General features: G+C 45.2%; 1 protein-coding gene across 4 annotated transcripts in view; it reads left to right on the forward strand.

Moving 5' to 3' along the window:
* Positions 1 to 20303, forward strand: part of PPP1CB (protein phosphatase 1 catalytic subunit beta) — a 1120416-nt gene that overhangs the window by 368349 nt on the left and 731764 nt on the right. For all 4 annotated transcript variants that reach the window (XM_044059903.1, XM_044059904.1, XM_044059905.1 and 1 more), the window contains exon 3: positions 7291 to 7521. In XM_044059903.1, the coding sequence (XP_043915838.1) occupies positions 7291 to 7521 (231 nt within the window). The remainder of the gene's footprint in view (positions 1 to 7290; positions 7522 to 20303) is intronic.

Raw genomic sequence — 20303 nt, forward strand, 5'->3', positions numbered from 1 at the left:
GGCAGTTCCTCAGAGGGACTAAGAATTTAAGGCCTCCAAGAAAACAACCAATACCTGCTTGGGATCTTAATTTCATACTGGAAAAACTGACCTTGCCTCCCTTTGAGCCAGCTGCCTCATCAGATTTGCAATATTTGTCCTGGAAAACTGCTTTCCTTCTGGCTATCACCTTCGCTCGTAGAGTTTCAGAACTACAGGCTCTCATGGCCGTCCAACCTTTTATCTTTCACCAGGACAGTTTTTCCTTGCGTACCAACCCGTCCTTTATGCCTAAAGTGGTATCCAGGGTAGCTTTAAATCAGGCCATACATTTACCTACTTTTTATCCTAATCCTCAAAACAAACTGGAGAGATTACTACATTCCTTGGACATCCACAGACAACTGTGCTATTATTTGGACAGAACAAAGCCTTTCAGAAAATCAGAACAGCTCTGTGGCCTGTGCGGTAGGAGCTCAAGGGAAGCCAATTTCCAAACAGACAATCTCAAAATGGATAGCCCACTGCATATGCTTTTGCTATTCCTTTCATGGCAAAACTGTTCCTACAGGCATTAGGACTCATTCCACCAGGGCCACAACCACCTCTGCAGCATTCCTCAGAGGAGTTCCTACCAAGGATATTTTGGAAGCAGCCAGTTGGAGTTCTGTGCATACCTTCTCCAAGCACTACAACCTACCATTATACCCAAAATCTAGAGCAGGCTTTGCCACTGCAGTCTTGCAGGGCATTTTGGCTCCTCCTAATTCCACCTAGTACCTACCACCCCTTTCTTAGCTTTGGGATTCTACCCATCTGTTATGACTGCAGCTGTATGCACGATGAACATAGTACAGTTTTGTACCTACTATAAATGTAGATGTTAGAGTGCTAATACAGCTGCAGTCCAGGTTTCCCTCCCTCCTTCCCCTCTTGGCACAGGCCTATAGGCTAACACATCCTCTTACAACCTGATTGGGGTATTCATTTATGATGTATTTGCTTGCAACTACTGTATTTTGATTATATTGCACTGCATGATTACACAAATTTATGTATTGCCTTCCTTCTGGGGGCACCTGACATCTGGGGCAAGAAAAACTGAAGAAAATGGTGTCTGCTGGTTCCTTTATACCCCTGTCGCACTGACGTCAGGGAAGAAGCGACGACAACCGATGCTGGACCTAGACTTTGGAATTCGGCCGACCGAGGACCCGCCTGACGGCAGGAGAACCCATCTGTTATGACTGCAGCTGTATTAGCAGTCTAACATCTACATTTATGGTAGGTACAAAACTGTACTTTCCCCAGTCGGCCTGAGTTCCAAAGTCTTGGTCCGGCGTCTGTTGCTGTCGCGTCCTCCCTGACATCAGTGCGACAGGGGTATATAAGATGCAGCCGACGCCATTTTCTCAAGTCTTTCTTGCCGCGCGGTGTCCAAAGCAGAAGCAGTACGCAAGTGCTGGTCGGCCGACTCCTGAGATTTTCATTCCGAATCCAGAACTGAAGTCTTCTACAAAGCTAAGTACCCCGTTGGGGAAACTTTTTCTTGCCTCAGACCGATGTCAGTAAAAGTTAATAACTATTTCTAGTGGGAAGCAAATACCTCATAGGGATTTCCACTCCTATTGTATTCCATGCCTAGGCCCAGATCACAACGTCACTGGTTGTCGGTTTTATGCTAGGTTCAACAAGCGCACTATTAAACGTCTGTTTGATTTTGCCCGACATTATTTTGGCAGAAAATTCAATTACACCATGCCGTCGGAACTTCCGACGACCGGAATACATAAAAAGCGCAAAGACAAGGGCAGGCATCCGAGGCCCAAAACTGACTACGAGGCCTCTTCTAAGCCGGTCGCAGGTTCTCCGGTTTTCAGCGAGGCGCCTACGCAGCCCCTGACCGCTTCTACAGAACCACAGACCGCCTCTGACTCCCACGTGGAGCCGGCTGGACCTTTGGACACTCTAGGTTTTCAGCCTACCGAAACTAACCCTTCAGAGGGAACTGAAGTAGCTGAGCAATCCACAGCCTAGAGCGTGTTTTCAGATCTACCCAGTTAACCATTAAACCCTCTGCTAAGTCTAAGGCCCCCTTAAAAACAAAGAAATAGATGCAGCATTGTGCAGGACAGACTTCCATGCCTAAGAAAGAAATGCACAAAATGGCCGAAGACCTAATCACCCTGATCAGGAGGTCCCATCCCCCTCCTGGTAAAAGGCCCAGACAGGATGCAGACTATGAATCTTCCGACCAGGTGTCCATTTCTTCAGATTCATCCACAGACCTAGGATATTCTTTACCCCCTTATGAGGATTCTGATTTTGAGGAATCCGTTCCATCAGCCTCTCTGCCTGAGGACTATTCCTTTGGGGAGACCTTGCATACCATGAAGGAGCATTTCCATTGGGAAGGCCAGGATTACTCAGAATCCAAGAAAAGGCTCAGAGACTTCCTTTTATTGCCTCAACACAGACCCCTTGCTATTCCGCCAGTGTTAGATATTGTGGATGATGTGTACACTGAATCCAGCTTAAACCCTGACTCCTTACCTCCAGCCCCAGTTAAACCTGATAGATATTAGAGTCCCTGACTCTCACAAATTTCTGTATAAAAGCCCTGTTGCTGACCCTGAAACTATTTCTCAGGGACCCAAAGGGATTAAGGCCTCATAAGCAAAAAAAAAAACAGTTCCCTCTGACAGATTCCAGAGCATTAGACAGATGGGGAAAGAAAGTATATACGTCTGCAACTTCAGCAATGAGAGCCTTAAATTGCCAGTTTCCCATGCTAAAATATCAGCAATTTTTGATGTCTTAGTTGAAACAAAAGATGTTTCCAGATTCAGATCCTCCTAATTTTAAAGAAATGCAGGATTTATTGCATGCAGCTGAACAAGTGGGAAAACATACTTTGCAATGTGGGTTTGATTCCTTAGAACCCTCCTGTAGAGCAGCAGTTACAGGCTCTGTCATTAGAAGGCATCCTTGGTTAAAAGAACATACGTTACCAGATCATGTTAAGGCAAAATTATTGGATGCACCTTTGCAGCGGGATGTGTTGTTTGGAGTTAAGGCAGAGGAGGTATTAAAGAAGATGGAGGATAAGGCAAAATCTATGCAAACGGTGAAAGATTTCTTACAGGTTCAGCCTCCTCGTTTTAGCAGAAATTGGCCAACAAAGAATTGGTCCTTTCCAGTCACAGACCGACCTCGAAGGGGCAGATACAGACGTCCAAGAGGTCGAGGTCAAGCACAAGCTCCTTACAGGCCTCGACAATGGGGTACACCAGGCCAGAAAGAAGGGGACGACAGGCCACAACCTTATAAAAAGCAGCCTCAATGACTTCCCACTACAGCTGCCAAACAGCTCTCTTGGCAGCCCCCTTAGGAGGAAAACTGGCACTTTTCTATCACAATTGGCATTGCATCACCAAAGACAAATGGGTTCTCAACATTGTATCTCAAGGTTACATGTTCCACTTTCACACCCTGCCAAGGTTAAAAGGAATGCCAAATCTACCACCAAATCAATGGGCAGAGGCTCAAAGACAAATTACAGCACTCATGGACATGAGAGCTATTCAAAAGGTACCACCACAGGAGCAAGGACAAGGATTTTACTCAAGACTCTTTCTGGTTCCCTGAAAGGACAAAGCCTGGAGACCCATTCTGGATCTTTCTTCTCTAAACACTTACCTGGATGTTCCGAAATTCATAATGTTGACACTACAGTAGCTTCTTCCCATGCTGGGCAAGAAAGCTTGGCTCTTGACTTTGGACCTCAAGGAGGCATACCTGCATGTCCCTATCAGACAAAATTGCAGAAGATACCTCAGATTCAAGGCTGGCTCAATGCATTACCAATTCTCTGCACTGCCCTTTGGCTTATCTACTGTGCCCAGGGTCTTTACAAAGTGCCTGGCACCAGTAATTGCATTCTGCAGACAAAGAGGAATTCAAATATATCCTTACTTGGACGACTGCCTAATTCAAGCAGAGAAAAAGGACATTCTTCTACAGCGTCTGGCGTTTGTGAAAAGACTTCTAACATGCCAAGGGTACACAGTCAACGAAAAGAAATCAAAACTAGTACCCACTCAAGAGATAATATTCCTGGGTGCAAGCTTAAATACAACTGCCCAGATGGCTTATCTCACGCCAGGCAAAGGCAACTTACCTATTTCGAAATGCTGGCAACAAAGGCCCAGTTATCTGCAAGAAAAATTCTGCAGGCTTTGGGCTTCATGGCATCCTGCATCCTACTAATTCCATATGCAAGACTGCATATGAGGAAACGTCAATGGTACCTAAAAAGTATTTGGACTCAACATTGCCACAGCCTGGAAACTGATTACTCTCATTCCCTGCCTGCAACAGGAGTTTCGATGGTGGGCAAAGGCTTGTCACCAAAACACGGGACAGCCATTCACATTACCCCCAGCCAAGTAGACACTAACAACGGATGCATCAGATAGATTATGCCTTGTGGGCCCACATGGCAGGAAGATGCAGTCAGGATGCATGGTCCTCAAACCAAATGCATATACATATCAATCAAAAGAGATGCTAGCTGTTCAAAATGCCCTGACAGCCTTCAAGGACCTACTTCATCCGGGACAACTACTGATAGACAGACACCACTGTCATGTGGTATATAAACAAGCGGGGGACACGCATTCTTACCCCCTTTGCAGACTAGCCATGACTTTGTGGGGACACAACATTGACTTACCAAGTACATCTGCAAGCACAATTCCTGCCAGGAAGGAATAATACTCTGGCAGACTAAGCAGAAACCTCATGGATCCCCACGAGTGACAGCTGGATCCACAAGTCTTCAGCATGATAACAAGGAAATGGGGATGCCCAGACATAGATCTATTTGCCTCCCCTCACGACTACCAACTAAAAAGATTCCGCACAAGGACTTATCACAGACAAGTATGGAAAGTGGACACCCTATCTTTCAGCTGGAAAAACCTATCTGTATATGCCTTTCCCCCACTGCCTCTCCTCCCCAAGGTACTCCTAAAGGTCAGACAGGAGAAGCCAAAGATGAATACTGATTGCCCCAGACTGGCCCCACCAGTACTGGTATCCAGTACGAAGGAACTTGTCTCAATGCCCAGCTTAGACCTTACCTCAAATACCTCGTTTACTGTCCCAGCAAAACAATCGGAGCCTGCACAGCCAACTCAGGACTTTAAACCTGGCAGCATGGCTGATAATGTAGTCATACAAAACACACCTCTCATTAAAGCTGTGATGGATGTCATTTTGGAAGCCAGAAGGCCTAGTACTTGAAAATTTTATGTTGGAAAATGGAAGAGATTCTGTGCTTGGTACCAGGCACAAGGAACTGACACAGCTGTGCTAAATATTCCTCAGATTTTGCAATATTTAAGTGAGATGCTGGACAAAGGCCTATCTTTTTCATCTATTAAAGTTCATGCCCCTGCCATTTCGTCTCATTACAATACAGAGCCACCAATCTTTTCTCATCCCCTATTAAAGCAGTACCTCAGAGGAGCCAAAAATTTAAGGCCTCCAAGGAGAGATCACCAATGCCTGCATGGGACCTCAGCTATGTGTTGGAAAAACTCACCCTGCCTCCTTTTGAGCCAGCTGCTACTGCTGATAAAGTTTTTATCCTGGAAAACCGCACTGCTCCTAGTAATAACTTCTGCAAGACTAGTTTCAGAGCTACAGGCACTCATGGCTGTGGAACCTTTTATCATTTTTTATCCAGACAGGGTCTCTCTGAGGGCAAACCCAACATTTATGCCTAAGGTGGTTTCCAATGTGGCTCTTAACCAAACAATTCATCTGCCAACTTTTTATCCAAATCCACAGAACAAGGGGGTGAGAATTCTGCATTCTTTGGATTTACACAGACAGCTTAGATTCTACTTGGACAGAACCAAAGTTTTCAGAAAGACAGAACAATTACTAGTGACATATGTTGCAGGATCACAAGAAAAGGCTATCTCAAAGCAGACTATTTCAAAGTAGATAGGCCACTGCATTCGTTTCTGCTATTCACACCATGGCAAGCCAGTGCCTGAGGGCATTAGGCCATATTCAACCAGAGCTGCAGCCACTTCAGCAGCTTTTCTCAGGGGAGTACCAACTAAGGACATTTTACAGGTTGCGACTTGAGTTCAGTGCACACCTTTACAAAGCATTTTCATCTGCCACTTTGCTCTAAATCCAGGGCAGGCTTTGCCACTGCAGTTCTGCAGGTCTTCATAGCCGCTCCTAATGCTGTTTAGCTCCAGCCTCCCAACCATAGCTTTGGGACTCTACCCAAATGTAATGACTGCAACAGTGAAACGCGAAGAACATAGTACAGTTGTGTACACTTACCATAAATGTAGATGTTCGCGTGTATTCACTGTTGCAGTCCAGGTTATCCACCCGCCATCCCCCTTTTCTTCTGATGGAGCCTATCTTTCCTTCTCTAATTTATACAACCTATGTGGTGTATTTGCACCTGACATCTGGGGCAAGAAAAATAAAGAAAATGGTGTCTGCTGCATCTTTAATACCCCTGACGTCAGGGAGGGGGCGACAGCAGCCGGCGCAGGACCCAAGACAGCAGGATTACCCAAATGTAATGACTGCAACAGTGAATACACTCTAACATCTACATTTATGGTAGGTGTACACAGCTCTACTTTTCCCACCATTGTCCTCTGTAGGTTCTTGCTGGACTGGGATGGGGCACCAGTCTAGTCCGATCTTCCTTTCTTATCCTTGCTTCATTTTGATTTTTCTGTTTTCCTCCCCTTTGCCAATTTGTGGGTGCACCTGCCAGTGATAGAATACAGAGATCGAGAGGTCTACCTATTGCCATAATGTGCCTCTAGCATTTTCCTTTCCTTTTTCTCTGAGACAAGCATCCTAGCTCTCCAAGTCTGCTTGATCTTTAAGAAAGAACAGAAAATGGATGACTGCATATCTTTTATACCATGATGTGGGGATGTTTGGGAGGCAGGAGAAGTAATGTCTGCATAGGGAGAGGGTGTCTAGCTCTGAAACTCTGGCTAGACTTTGGTGTCTGCCCGTGGTAGATATCCCTGAAGTTATGATTGCATCAGTAGCAGTGGCTATGCTTAAACATCTTCAGTTTTGGTAATCTGTTAACACAGCTGTACTTTCTGTAATGTTGCTGTTCAGTAACTGTAGTTTGTGTTTAGGCAATGCATTTTAAGTGAGTTAACCATGTTTATTTTATAACTTCGCCAAACAAACAAGCAGAAAGGGAAAAAATGTCAGATGTAAAAGCAGCATTTCTTTTAATTTTAGGTGATATTCATGGCCAGTACACTGACTTACTACGGTTGTTTGAATATGGAGGTTTTCCACCTGAAGCAAACTACCTTTTCTTGGGGGATTATGTAGACAGAGGCAAGCAGTCATTGGAAACTATCTGCTTATTGCTGGCTTATAAAATCAAGTATCCTGAGAATTTCTTTCTGTTGCGAGGAAACCATGAATGTGCCAGCATCAACCGCATCTATGGCTTCTATGATGAGTGTAAGTGAAAACTGAAAGCAACTATTGCTTATTCAGATAACTCTATTTTCACTTTACATGCAGGTTTACTTTAAGAATCATGTTTTTTGTATGGAATATTTTTAGACAGAGATGTATTATAGATGCAAGACTGACTTGATAATGTTTTTTTAGTATTGTTGAGTTTTTGAAGCTGTACTCCTTCGTGTCTTCACTTGAGGCATCTCAGCAGATGATTTAGCTAGCATATTTGCATTTTAATGTAGCATGACACAAATGTACTTTAAACAGTTGCTATGGCCAGATGTTGAGAGCGGTGTTTCTGATGTTGCCTACTGTTTGGCCCTGTTTTTTTTTTTTAGTTATGGCAGCTCAAATTTACATTATTTCTTCAGTTGCCTATTTTAGCAGTATTGCTGCATATCTAACTTACAATGTTAAGTTGTCTATCTCGCCTTCATTCTTGCTGGATGGGTTCGGAGCCGATCCTCGGCTCAGACTCCGCCAATACTAAAGCTCGAGAGCTAATTCCACCGGCTCGAGGCTCCCCCATATCCCACAATGCTAGGCAGTAACTCCTCAGATCTCGTTTGCCGCTTAGCTGACGAGGTGCTCTTTCCAACCGGCTCTGCTGGTTAGTTACTTTTATAAAAGTTTTACCAAAGTTAGACCCCTTTAAGTTAATTTTTCAGTAGTTATTACTTAATTACTTGGTTTTTTTTACGACTTCCTTACAAATTCCTCCCCCTTTTCTAAAAAAATTTTCCAAGGGTTCTTGCCTTAGGCCCCTTCCCACCCCTCCTAGTAGTTGGAGTGAGTGTGTTTTTTCTAGGGAATTTTTATTAAATTTAGTTACTTTAATTTTAATTTTGGTGTAATCTGTGTGTTTGTGTGTGAGTGATTGCACTACTTGTATATCTTTAGATATGTCTAAAGAATCGAAGGTCTCAGGCTTTAAGAAGTGTGACTCGTGCTGTCAGAAGATGTCTCTGACAGACTGTCACACTTGTGTGTATTGCATGGGACCTTTACACCTGCAGGACTCTTGTGCTGTCTGTCACGGTTTCAGCCCTAGAGTCCTGCAGGAACGTAAAAATAAATTAATCTTAAGAGGCTTGTTGAAGCCTGAGGGTCCCCCAACACAGTCTGTCGGGGAAACCTACCAAGTCCTCCAGGCAGTCGGCTCCAGTGTCCGAGCCGTCGTCCGGAGGTTCGAAGACCGTTCAATCGGTTCAACCATCGGCTCCGGCCGGAACCTATGATTCTAGACCTACTACACACACTGTCCTCGGCTCCGGCTGGAGCCGAGACAGATAAGTCCAAGTCGGTTCAGATATTCTTGTCGGAACCGACTACTAGAAAGAGGTCCAGGTCTCCTATCGGCTCCGTTCATTCGGCTCCAGCCTCACCGCTCTTGTCTGAACGGAGCCATAGGTCACACTCCTCTAGGTCCTCCAGACTTTCGGACCATGATTTGCAGAGGGTGGTGAGTAGACTTCTTAAGTCCGAGGCACTGGCCCAGATGTTACACAGCCCGACTCAACAGTCGATGGCTACCCCTGTTCCACTAGACATTCCTCCTCTGACTCTATTGAGTTCGGAGCCGGTGCTGCTCGGAGCCGAGACACTGGGAGCATCGGAACTGATACCTTTCCTTTCGGCGCCGTCGTCTGCTTCGATGTCCTTCAAGGATGCATCTGCAGTCATCACATATGGGTTGTCCTGCCTCAGGCAGCCCTTCGGTCGGCCGGATTCCAAAGTCTGGGTCTGGCCTCGGCTGATGCACTTTCCCCGACGTCAGAGCGTCTGAGGTATAAAAGCATCAGCCAACGCCATTTTCCTCAGTCTTTCTTGCCGCGTGGTGCCCGAAGCAGAAGCAGTTCGCAAGTGCCGGTCGGCCAGCTCCTGTGATTCTGCTACCGAAGACTTCGAAAAAGCTAAGTACCCCGTTGGGGACTCTTTCTTGCCTCAGCTGATGTCAGATAAAGTTAATAATTGTTTAACTTGTGGGAAACAAATACCTCATAAGGATTTCCACTCTTACTGCCTCCCCTGCCTAGGCCCAGACCACGACGTCTCGGCCTGTTCAGCCTGTGCTTCCTTCAACCGACGAACTCTCGTCGGTCGGCGTTTGCAGAGGAATTCTTTGGGGCTAGTTTTGCTTACAAGATGCCGCCGGAGACTCCGACTTCGCATTTAGTTAAAAAATGGAAGGACAAGGACCGACACACGTGGGCCGTGCTTTCGGCTGAAACCACGGTCAGGCCTACCGCGAGTGTCTCTGTTTCGGCTGAAACAGAGTCCTTGGTACTTCTGATTACCAAAACCGTACAACCGACTACCTTGGCGGAGTCGGTTATTGAATTACCTTCTGAAACTGGTGTCCGGGAACCTTCCGACACCATTCCTTTAGACAAGTCTACTCCTGCACGTGGTGCAGCCAGACCTCCTGCATCCATGTCCATTAAGGCTTTCTCTAGGGCTAAAGATGCTAAACTTTCTAAAACTTTGCCTCCCAAGGTTACCTCTCAGAGACCTTCTACTGGCTCACAGATTCTTAGCTTAGCAGAGGATCTTATCTCCTTAATTAGAGGTTCTCAACCTCATCCGGACAGGGGCTCTCAACCACCCCCAGACAAAAGGCCCAGGGTTGAGCCCTCTGACCCCCACTCCTCAGATGAGTCCACTGATGGCTCTACTCTATCAGACCACCAGGAGGAGGCTTATTCGGCCTACAAGGATTCTGATGCTGAAGAATCTATTCCCTCGGCCTCCCCTCCTGAAGAGTTTTCCTTTGGAGAGACATTACACTCTGAGAGAACATTTTCAGTGGCAGGGTCAGGAATTCTCTGATTCTAGAAAGAGATTAAGGACCTTTTTACATTTACCTCAGCATAGGCCTTTAGCTATACCTCCTGTCTTGAATGTTATTGATGATGTGTACTCTGATGCTAGTACTGCCCCTGACTCTCTCCCTCCGGCTCCTGCCAAACCTGATAGGTACTACAGGGTCCCGGACTCACATCTACACCTGTACAAGGCCCACTCTGAAAGGGAGTCCAGAGCTTTAGAGAGATGGGGTAAGAAAGTGTATACTTCTGCAACTCTTTCCATGAGGGCATTAAATTGTCAATTTCATATGATACAGTACCAAGAGTATTTGTTAGATGAATTGCATAAGAAACTGTCTTCTTCTGAACCCCTTGATCGCAAATCCCTTCAGGATCTGGTACATAACCCCCAGCAGGTTAGTAACCATTTCTTGCAGTGTGGTTATGATGCATTGGAAGCTTCATGTAGGTCAGGTCTGACAGGTGCAGTCATACGTAGGCATGCCTGGCTGAAGGAACAATTTCTGCCAGACCATGTTAAAGCTAAGCTTTTGGATGCTCCTACGGAAAAGCAAAAATTATTTGGTTCCACGGCTCAAGAGGTCTTAAAGAAATTTGAAGAAAAGGCAAAATCTGTGCAAACAGTCAAAGACTTTCTGCAAGTACAACCACCAAGATTCAGCAGAAATTGGCCTACTAAGAATTGGTCCTTTCCGGACTCAGACAGATCTCAGAGAGGCAGGAATAGGCGTGCCAGAGGTAGAGGGCAAGCTAGAGGCTCCTACAGAGGCCGTCAATGGCAGCCTCCCAACCAGAGAGGTAGTGCAGGAACTACAACTGCTACACCAGGACAGACTCAATGACTTTGTTTTGACTCCGCCGACCAGGGCTCAATTAGAAGCACCTTTGGGCGGAAAGCTTTCTTTATTTTCAAAAAATTGGCACAGCATTACAAGGGACACATGGACACTGCAAATAATAGACAAAGGATACAGGTTCCATTTCCACACATTGCCAAAAAGAAAAGGCATGCCAGACCTGCCACCAAATCAAAGGGCAGAGGCTTTGAAACAAATTTGCAACTTAATACAAATGAAAGCTATAGAAAAGGTACCTCTTTCAGAACAAGGCCAAGGATTTTACTCCAGATTATTCCTTGTTCCAAGAAAAGAAAATCTATGGAGGCCTATTCTCGACTTGTCCGCACTGAATACATACCCCATTGTGCCAAAATTCAAAATGCTGACTCTACAGCATCTCCTTCCCATGCTGGGCAAGGGGTCTTGGCTGGTGACTCTAGACCTCAAGGAGGCATACCTGCATGTCCCTATCAGACAAAGTTGCAGAAGACACCTCACATTTCTGGCAGGGTCAGAGCATCATCAATTCTCAGCATTGCCCTTTGGCTTATCTACTGCACCCAGAGTATTCACGAAATGCCTGGCATCAGTAATTGCACACTGCAGACTTCAGGGGATTCAAATTTACCCATATCTGGACGACTGCCTTATACAAGCGGACAGCAAGCAAACTTTGTTAAAGGACTTGGATTATGCCATCCACCTACTGCAGGCCTTGGGATATACAGTCAACATCCACAAATCAAGACTTGTTCCATCCCAAAGAATAACTTTTCTGGGTGCGGATCTAGACACAACCACCCAAATGGCCTTTCTCACAGAAGAAAAACAAAAACAACTACCAGATTACTTCAAGAATCTGACGAGACAAAACTCAGCTGACTGCAAGGAAAATCCTGCAGGCCCTGGGTTACATGGCATCTTGCATTCTTCTGATCCCACAAGCAAGGCTGCATATGAGAAAATTACAATGGTACCTAAGGAGTTTATGGACTCAGCACAGTCACAGCTTAGAAACCTTGATCCCACTCATTCCATGTCTCCAAAAGGAATTTCTGTGGTGGGCTCAAGCCTGCCAGTCGAACAGCGGGTTGCCCTTCAGCAAGCCAAGAGCCAACCAAACCATCACTACGGACGCTTCAGACCGAGGTTGGGGGAGCACACATGGAGGGCAGATGTATCCAAGGGCTATGGACAGAGAGAGCTGCGCATGCACATAAACCAAAATGAAATGCTGGCAGTGATACAGGCAATCGAGGCCTTCAGACTTTTTCTTCATCAAGGCCACCTACTCATAAGGACAGACAACACCACAGTTATGTGGTACATAAACAAGCAAGGAGGCACCCATTCCTACCCTCTTTGCAGACTGGCAATGAATCTATGGGAGCTTTCCTTGAAACTCAATATACAGCTGCAGTCCCAGTTCGTGCCAGGGAAGGACAATATACTGGCAGACAGCTTAAGCAGAAATATCATGGATGCACACGAATGGATGCTGCACCCAGACATCTTCTTACTCAACACAATCATGGGGAAGGCCGGAAATACTTCTGTTCGCTTCCCCCCACAATCATCAACTGAAGAAATTCTGCTCAAGGACATACCACCCACAAGCATGGAAAGTGGACGCTCTCTTTTTCAGCTGGAAAGCTCCAACAGTGTATGCTTTTCCACCTCTCCCATTAATGACCAAGGTCTTACTGAAGATCAGGACAGAGCAGCCCAGAGTGATTCTGATAGCTCCAAACTGGCCAAGACAGCACTGGTACCCACTGTTAAAGAGCATGTCACAGACAAAACCGTGGCCTCTCCCCCTATGGCCACTTCTACTGACGCAGCACAATTTCAAGACTCTGCATTCCAACCTGAAAACCTTGCAGCTAACTGCCTGGAAAATACCATGACTCCTCCTCAGGATAAGCTATCCCAGAGAGTGAAAGATATTATTATGGAAGCTCGACGGCCTTCCACAAGGAAGGCATATTCAGCAAAATAGAAAAGATTTCACACTTGGAACACAACAAAGGGCCTAGATGTGACAGTGATGAACATGGCACATATACTGGAATATTTGGCAGAATTGTTCCACAGCGGCCCGTCTTACTCTTCCATTAAGATACATGCCTCAGCGATTTCAGCAGAATACAATGTTAATCCACCTGTCTTCTCTCATCCTCTCCTGAGACGGTTTCTAAGAGGAATCAAAAACATCAATCCCCCAAGGAAACCACCTCTACCTGCTTGGGACCTTAACTTCGTGTTGGAAAAACTAACACTTCCTCCCTTTGAACCAGCAGCATCTGCAGATTTACAGTTTCTGTCTTGGAAAACTGCCTTCCTTCTGGCCATAACCTCAGCAAGAAGAGTATCTGAGTTACAAGCTCTAATGGCGGTGCAGCCATTTCTTATCTTTCATCAGGACAGAGTTTCATTGAGAACCTATCCTACATTTATGCCAAAGGTGGTATTCAGGGTATCTTTGAACCAAGCTATTCACTTGCCTACATTCTTCCCACAACCACAAAATAAAGGGGAGAAACTTCTGCACACCCTGGACATACGCAGACAGTTGCGCTACTACTTGGACAGAACTAAAAGTTACAGAAAGACTGACCAGCTGTTTGTAGCATATGCTGCTGGGGCACAAGGAAAAACAATTTCCAAACAGACAATTTCAAAATGGATAGGAAATTGCATTTGTTTTTGTTACTCCTTTCATGGAAAGACTGTGCCAGCTGACATTAGACCTCATTCCACGAGAGCCACAGCCACCACCACAGCCTTCCTAAGAGGGGTGGCTACCGAGGACATTTTAGAAGCTGCTACATGGAGCTCCGTGCATACATTTGTCAAGCATTACAATTTACCTTTATACTCCAGATCCAGAGCAGGCTTTGCTACGGCAGTCCTGCAGGGTATCTTAGCTGCACCATCCTTTACTTAGTACCTCCACCCCCAGATTGGCTATGGTATTCTACCCATATGTGATGACTGCAGATGCATCCTTGAAGGACATAGTACAGTTTTGTACCTACCATAAATGTAGATGTCCGATAGGTATGCATCTGCAGTCAGGTTTACCCTCCCTCCTTCCCCTCTGTGGTATATTTCTTGGGTACTTACCCCTCTTATAGCTAGCTGGGGGGATCTATTATGGTGTATTTGTTTTTATAGTACTGTGCATGTTTGGATTTGTTTTTGCAATGCATATCTCCAAATTTTAGCCTTCCTTAGAGGGCACCTGGCATCTGGGGCAAGAAAAACTGAGGAAAATGGCGTTGGCTGATGCTTTTATACCCCAGACGCTCTGACGTCGGGGAAAGTGCGACATCAGCCGAGGCCAGACCCAGACTTTGGAATCCGGCCGACCGAAGGGCTGCCTGAGGCAGAACAAACCCATATGTGATGACTGCAGATGCATACCTATCGGACATCTACATTTATGGTAGGTACAAAACTGTACTTTCTCAAGAGTCTGTTCCGATAGGCCACCCAGGACAAGGTGCTAGGGACGCGGTCCCATCCAGCAAGAATGAAGGCGAGATAGACAACTTAACATTAAGAAGTTATGTACCTACCATAACGTTCCATGTTAGTTGTCTTCTTCTCGCCTTTCTTGCGTCCCACCCTCCTTCCCCCTAGCCTGGACAGACCTAGAGGAGATTGTTGTGTGACCTTTTTCTAATCCTTTTCTCCCACGCTTTACCACCTCTATATTTCCTCTGTTAGGTTTATGTCACCTCACAGTCAGCCCTATAGAGGTGGGTTACCCTTCTCCATGTTATGGAGCTTTTTTCTTGCTTGGCCTAGCTTCAAACGAGATCTGAGGAGTTGCCGCCTAGCATTGTGGGATATGGGGGAGCCTCGAGCCGCTGGAATTAGCTCTCGAGCTTTAGTATTGGCCGAGTCGGAGCCGAGGATTGGCTCCGAACCCATCCAGCAAGAAAGAAGGCGAGAAGAAGACAACTAACATGAAATGTTATGGTAGGTACATAACTTCTTATTTCCACCGTATATATAGATGTGTGCAGTTTTCCTTAGCTGCGGAAGGAAAAAATAATGGCCTATATGTGCATTTGCTAAGTAGGACTGGACTTTGACACTTAAAGTAAGAGGTTTCCTGGATTAATTCTTGCTCATATCGGATGTTTGCCCTTCAGACTTATTGGATAGAAAAGTGAGGAAATGTTCGATCAGTGTTGTATGGTACTATCAGTTTCATGAAGTGTGCATCTTTAGCAAATCTAAACATGTGCCTCTTCAACAGCAAGAAGGAAAAATGTTCTCACGAGTTTCCAAACCTCTATCGGTCTTTCTTCAAACCAGTTCTGTAGTCTGGAGTTAATTGGTCTGAATCAAGGAATGTTTTTTAAGGTGAATATACCATTATAGGAAAAAAAGCATTGAGTTAGAGTTAACTAGCTTAGACAGAGTAACCCCTTGCCTGTGGGTTGAGTTAATTTGGCAGTGCATGGTTGATCCATTGGTATGGAGATGGCTCATTTTCTGTAAATACTTTGTTTTAAAGTCTGCATGAAGCCAATTTTAAAATAAGAAAAGGAAAAAAAAAACAGTCTTTTAGCACAACTGTGCAAATATCTACTTGGTAGACTTTCATTAAAATCAATGGGAAATGTAAGCCCCAGAGTGAGAGGTATTTCCTTTTTATTGGTCTGACTTTTAACTAGTATCCCATGAGCATAGTAACGGGTCGTGAGTGTAGTTAACCCATGTCTTATTACTATGCAGTCTATAAACACCAGCAGTCTGTTCCCTTTGTAGCCTGTCACAATGCTTTTCTGTTAATTTCTAGTCATTTGATTAGATCACCTGGATCTGGAGATGTGCAGATCTTTAGGCACGGTTTCTTTTGCAAGTATGTGTTTTGTAGTTTTTACTTGCAAGAAACCAGGTATAAGTAAGGATAGTGGTAACAGTAGACATTTCCTGTTAGCGAAGTACAGATTTTTCTTTTTATTTACTTTTAATGCTGTTGGCTCTGGGGTGGGAGGGTCTATGTAGCAGCAAGTTTACTCATGCAGCAGCAACTTGAAATGTATTGCTCTGGCAATTTTTTTTTTTTTTTTTTTTTTTTTTTTTTTAAGCACTTTTGTCTGTCTCAGGTGATCACCCGAAACAGCTCTCTGGAAGGCATTTGGTGAATGGAAGCAAAGGGCAGCTAGGGTGAAAACAGTAATGTGATCAATGCTGCGACTTTGTGTGGGGAGGATACAGAGTATATTGCGTTAAAACTCCCAGTTAAAATACTTAGGTCATTGTCATTTAGTGCCTTCTAGAAGGAAGTCATATAGGTCTGTAGGTAGTAGTAATGATGCATAACAGCACAGTACAAGTATATAGTATGAGTATTTTAATTTTTATGGCAGTTGATGTGTTGGGTGCTCTAGGTAAACGGATTTAACTACACTACTGTAGCTGTTATTTTTCTACTTGTGCAGTCACACATGAGAGTTGATTGACAGATGTAGCTGGCTGTTTCAGGTGCAGTCTATGGTTGAAAATAAGAATGGTTAGGAAGATGCCATCCATGTCATTATTCATCATGAATGGGTCTTGGATCCAACCTCAGATTCAAGCCAGCAACTGATGGACAGATCCTGAGCTCAAGCTCCTCTCCTTCCCATAATCCCCTGCTGACCTGTAACCCCCAGAGCTCATCTATCACTGAACGCTTAGGATGTGATCCAAGCTCAAGCCTCTGCAAACTTAGAAAAGTGTATTTTTTTTGCCTTCCCTTCGGTTCTTTCTTCTCTTTTAGCTAGTTAGTGTAGTCCAGCCTAGTTTACCTCCCTTCCCATTGCTATGTCTGTAGTCTAGAGTTATTTCCTACCCATTCCTTGGTAGCTTTTTTCCCCAGCCTTTCCTCTACCTCGTTAGGTATTTCAAGCACACACACGAGAAAGATAGGAAAGTGTGGCTGAGAAAAACCCTCTGGTCTCAAATGCTGCTCCTCGTGCGGTTGGAAGATGACTTACTCTGATTCACATGAGGAGTGTCTTTACTATTTGGGAGCAGCCAACCTGGAGGTTGAACGCAACATTTGTGCCGCATTCAACCCAAGGGCTTTTATGGACCACCGCAACAAATTACTCCTGAAGGTCTTGGCTGAGGGTGGTTCCGTACCTTCGGGCTCTCCTGCCAAACCGTCTCTAAATTGGAAATTGCTGATTGAAGGCTGTGTCGTCTGTTCTAAAAGTTTATTAGTTCTGGTTTTAAGCACTTGGGCTTAAGACCAGTTATTTTACATTTAAGAAGGTTTGTTGTCTGCACTCTTGTGGGAGGAAAGATTAGATTCTGGCCTTATGAGCTGGGAATGTCTGGTTAAAGGATTATTGTGCCTGCTTATTTGAACTGTTTCTTTGTGAAATTGGTCCACCTTGATGTTCATTGTGCATACAGCTGCAGTCATAACAGATGGGTTCTCCTGCCGTCAGGCGGGTCCTCGGTCGGCCGAATTCCAAAGTCTAGGTCCAGCGTCGGTTGTCGTCGCTTTCTTTCCTGACGTCAGTGCGACAGGGGTATACAAGACACAGCCGTCGCCATTTTCTTCAGTCTTTTTTGCCGCGCGGTGCCCGAAGCAGAAGCAGTTCGCAAGTGCCGGTCGGCCAGCTCCTGAAATTACGAAAATTTGGAAACAGAAGTCTTCTTTAAAGCTAAGTACCCCGTTAGGGAAACTTTTCTTGCCTCAGACCGATGTCAGACAAAGTTAACAATTGTATTTCTTGTGGGAAGCAAATACCGCATAAGGATTTCCATTCCCTCTGTATACCTTGTTTAGGCCCATATCACGATGTCTCGGGCTGTCGCTTTTGTGCTACTTTCAATAAATGCACTATTAAGCGTCGGGCGGAGTTCGCCCAGCACTTTTTTGGTAAAGCTTTTGATTATAAAATGTCGTCTGAGACTCCGACTACCGTTTTGTCCAAAAAACGCAAGGACAAAGACCAACACATGAGGTCTGCGGTCTCCACCGACACCACGCCAAAACAGACTACACGTGGTCCGGTTCTCAGCGAGGCGCCTACGCAGCCCCTGACTACCGACGACACTTCTCTGGCGGTGTCTTCTGTAACCGAGACCGCAGGTGCCTCGGCCCATACCCTGACTACAGCTACCGAAGCCACTGTGTGTGTTGAGCCTTTTAATGTGGACAGGTCCACTTCCACCCATGGTGTCTTCAGACCCTCATCTTCCTTTTCCATAACTGCCTTTACTAAGTCCAAATCAGCCATGCATCCCAAGAGGCCTGTTGCACAGGGCCCATCTCCAGGTCCCATGCCTAAAAAGCAGATGCTCAAAATGGCTGAGGATTTAATTACTCTTTTCAGGGGTTCCTAACCCCCTCCGGACAAGAGACCCAGAGTGGAGGAAGATTCTCCCTCTTCTGACCAAGGCTCCATTATTTCAGAACATTCTGATGAAGAGGAACACTCGTACTCCCCTTTTGAAGATTCTGATGCAGAGCAGTCCATTCCTTCTGTATCTCCCCCAGAGGATTTCTCTTTCGGGGAAACCTTGCATACCTTGAGGGAACGCTTCCATTGGGAAGGCCAAGATTTTTCAGATTCCAAGAAAAGACTTAGGGAATTTCTTTTGCTACCTCAGCACAGGCCTCTGGCGATTCCTCCTGTCTTGGACATACTTGATGATGTTTACTCGGAGGCTTGCCTTAATCCGGATTCCCTGCCTCCTGCCCCAGTCAAGCCTGATAGGTACTACAAAGTTCCTAACTCACACCAGTTTCTTTACAAAAGCCATAATGCTGACCCTGAAACCATTTCTCAAGGCCCCAAGGGAATGAAGGCCTCTACTGCTAAGAATCCATTACCTTCTGAAAGAGAGTCTAGATCCTTAGAAAGGTGGGTAAAAAAGGTATATACCTCGGCCACCCTAGCCATGAGGGCCTTAAATTGTCAGTTCCATATGCTTAAATATCAGCAGTTTCTGTTATCACTATTAAGGAATAAAATGTCACAACCTGAACAACCAGATTTGAAGGAGTTGCAGGATATGATGCATAGTGCAGAACAAGTGGGTAAACGCACCTTACAATGTGGCTATGATGCTCTAGAGGCCTCAAGTAGAGCTGCTGTTACAGGATCAGTCATTTGTAGACATGCCTGGCTTAGGGAACAAATGTTGCGTGATCATGTGAAAGCTAAACTATTAGATGCGCCTTTACAAAAGGATGTATTATTTGGTACTAATGCTGAGGAGATACTACGGAAAATGGAAGAAAAAGCTAAATCTATGCAAACTGTCAAAGCTTTTCTACAGGTGCAACCACCACATTTTAGCAGAAATTGGCCTTCAAAAAACTGGTACTTTCCAGCCACGGACAAGCCCCAAAGAGGTAGATACAGGCGCACAAGGGGCAGAGGACAATCTCAAGGATCATATAGAGGCAGACAATGGCAAACTCCAGCACCAAGAGGTGGCGAAGACAGTGCACAACAATACAGGAAACAAACCTAATGACTTTCCCCTTTGCATGCCAAGCAAGTCTCAGCTGGCAGCACCCTTGGGAGGAAAACTGGCATTATTTTCAAAAAATTGGCATATCACAACAGACAAATGGATCCTGGACATTATAAACAGAGGCTACAGATTTCATTTTCACACTCTTCCAAAAGTGAGAGGCATGCCGAACCTGCCACACAAAGGACAGAGGCTCAAATACAAATTTCAAACCTCATGAACATGAAAGCTATTCAAGAGGTACCTACTCATGAACAAGGTTAAGGTTTTTATTCCAGACTATTCCTGGTACCAAGGAAGGAAACAGATTGGAGACCCATTTTGGACTTATCCATCCTAAACACATTTCTGCTCGTACCAAAATTCAAAATGCTCACCTTACAGCAGCTTCTTCCCATGCTGGGCAAGGAGTCTTGGCTGGTAACATTGGACCTCAAGGAGGCATACCTGCATGTCCCAATCAGAGAAAGCTGCAGAAGATACCTCAGATTTCTTGCAGGTTCAATCCACTATCAATTATCTGCATTGCCCTTTGGCTTATCTACTGTGCCCAGAGTATTCATAAAATGCCTGGCATCAGTAATTGCCTACTGCAGACTTCAAGGGATAC

The sequence above is a fragment of the Protopterus annectens genome, chromosome 1.part2, assembly GCF_019279795.1.
Source record: "Protopterus annectens isolate FY-2018-M chromosome 1.part2, PAN1.0, whole genome shotgun sequence".
Lineage (NCBI taxonomy): Eukaryota > Metazoa > Chordata > Ceratodontiformes > Protopteridae > Protopterus > Protopterus annectens.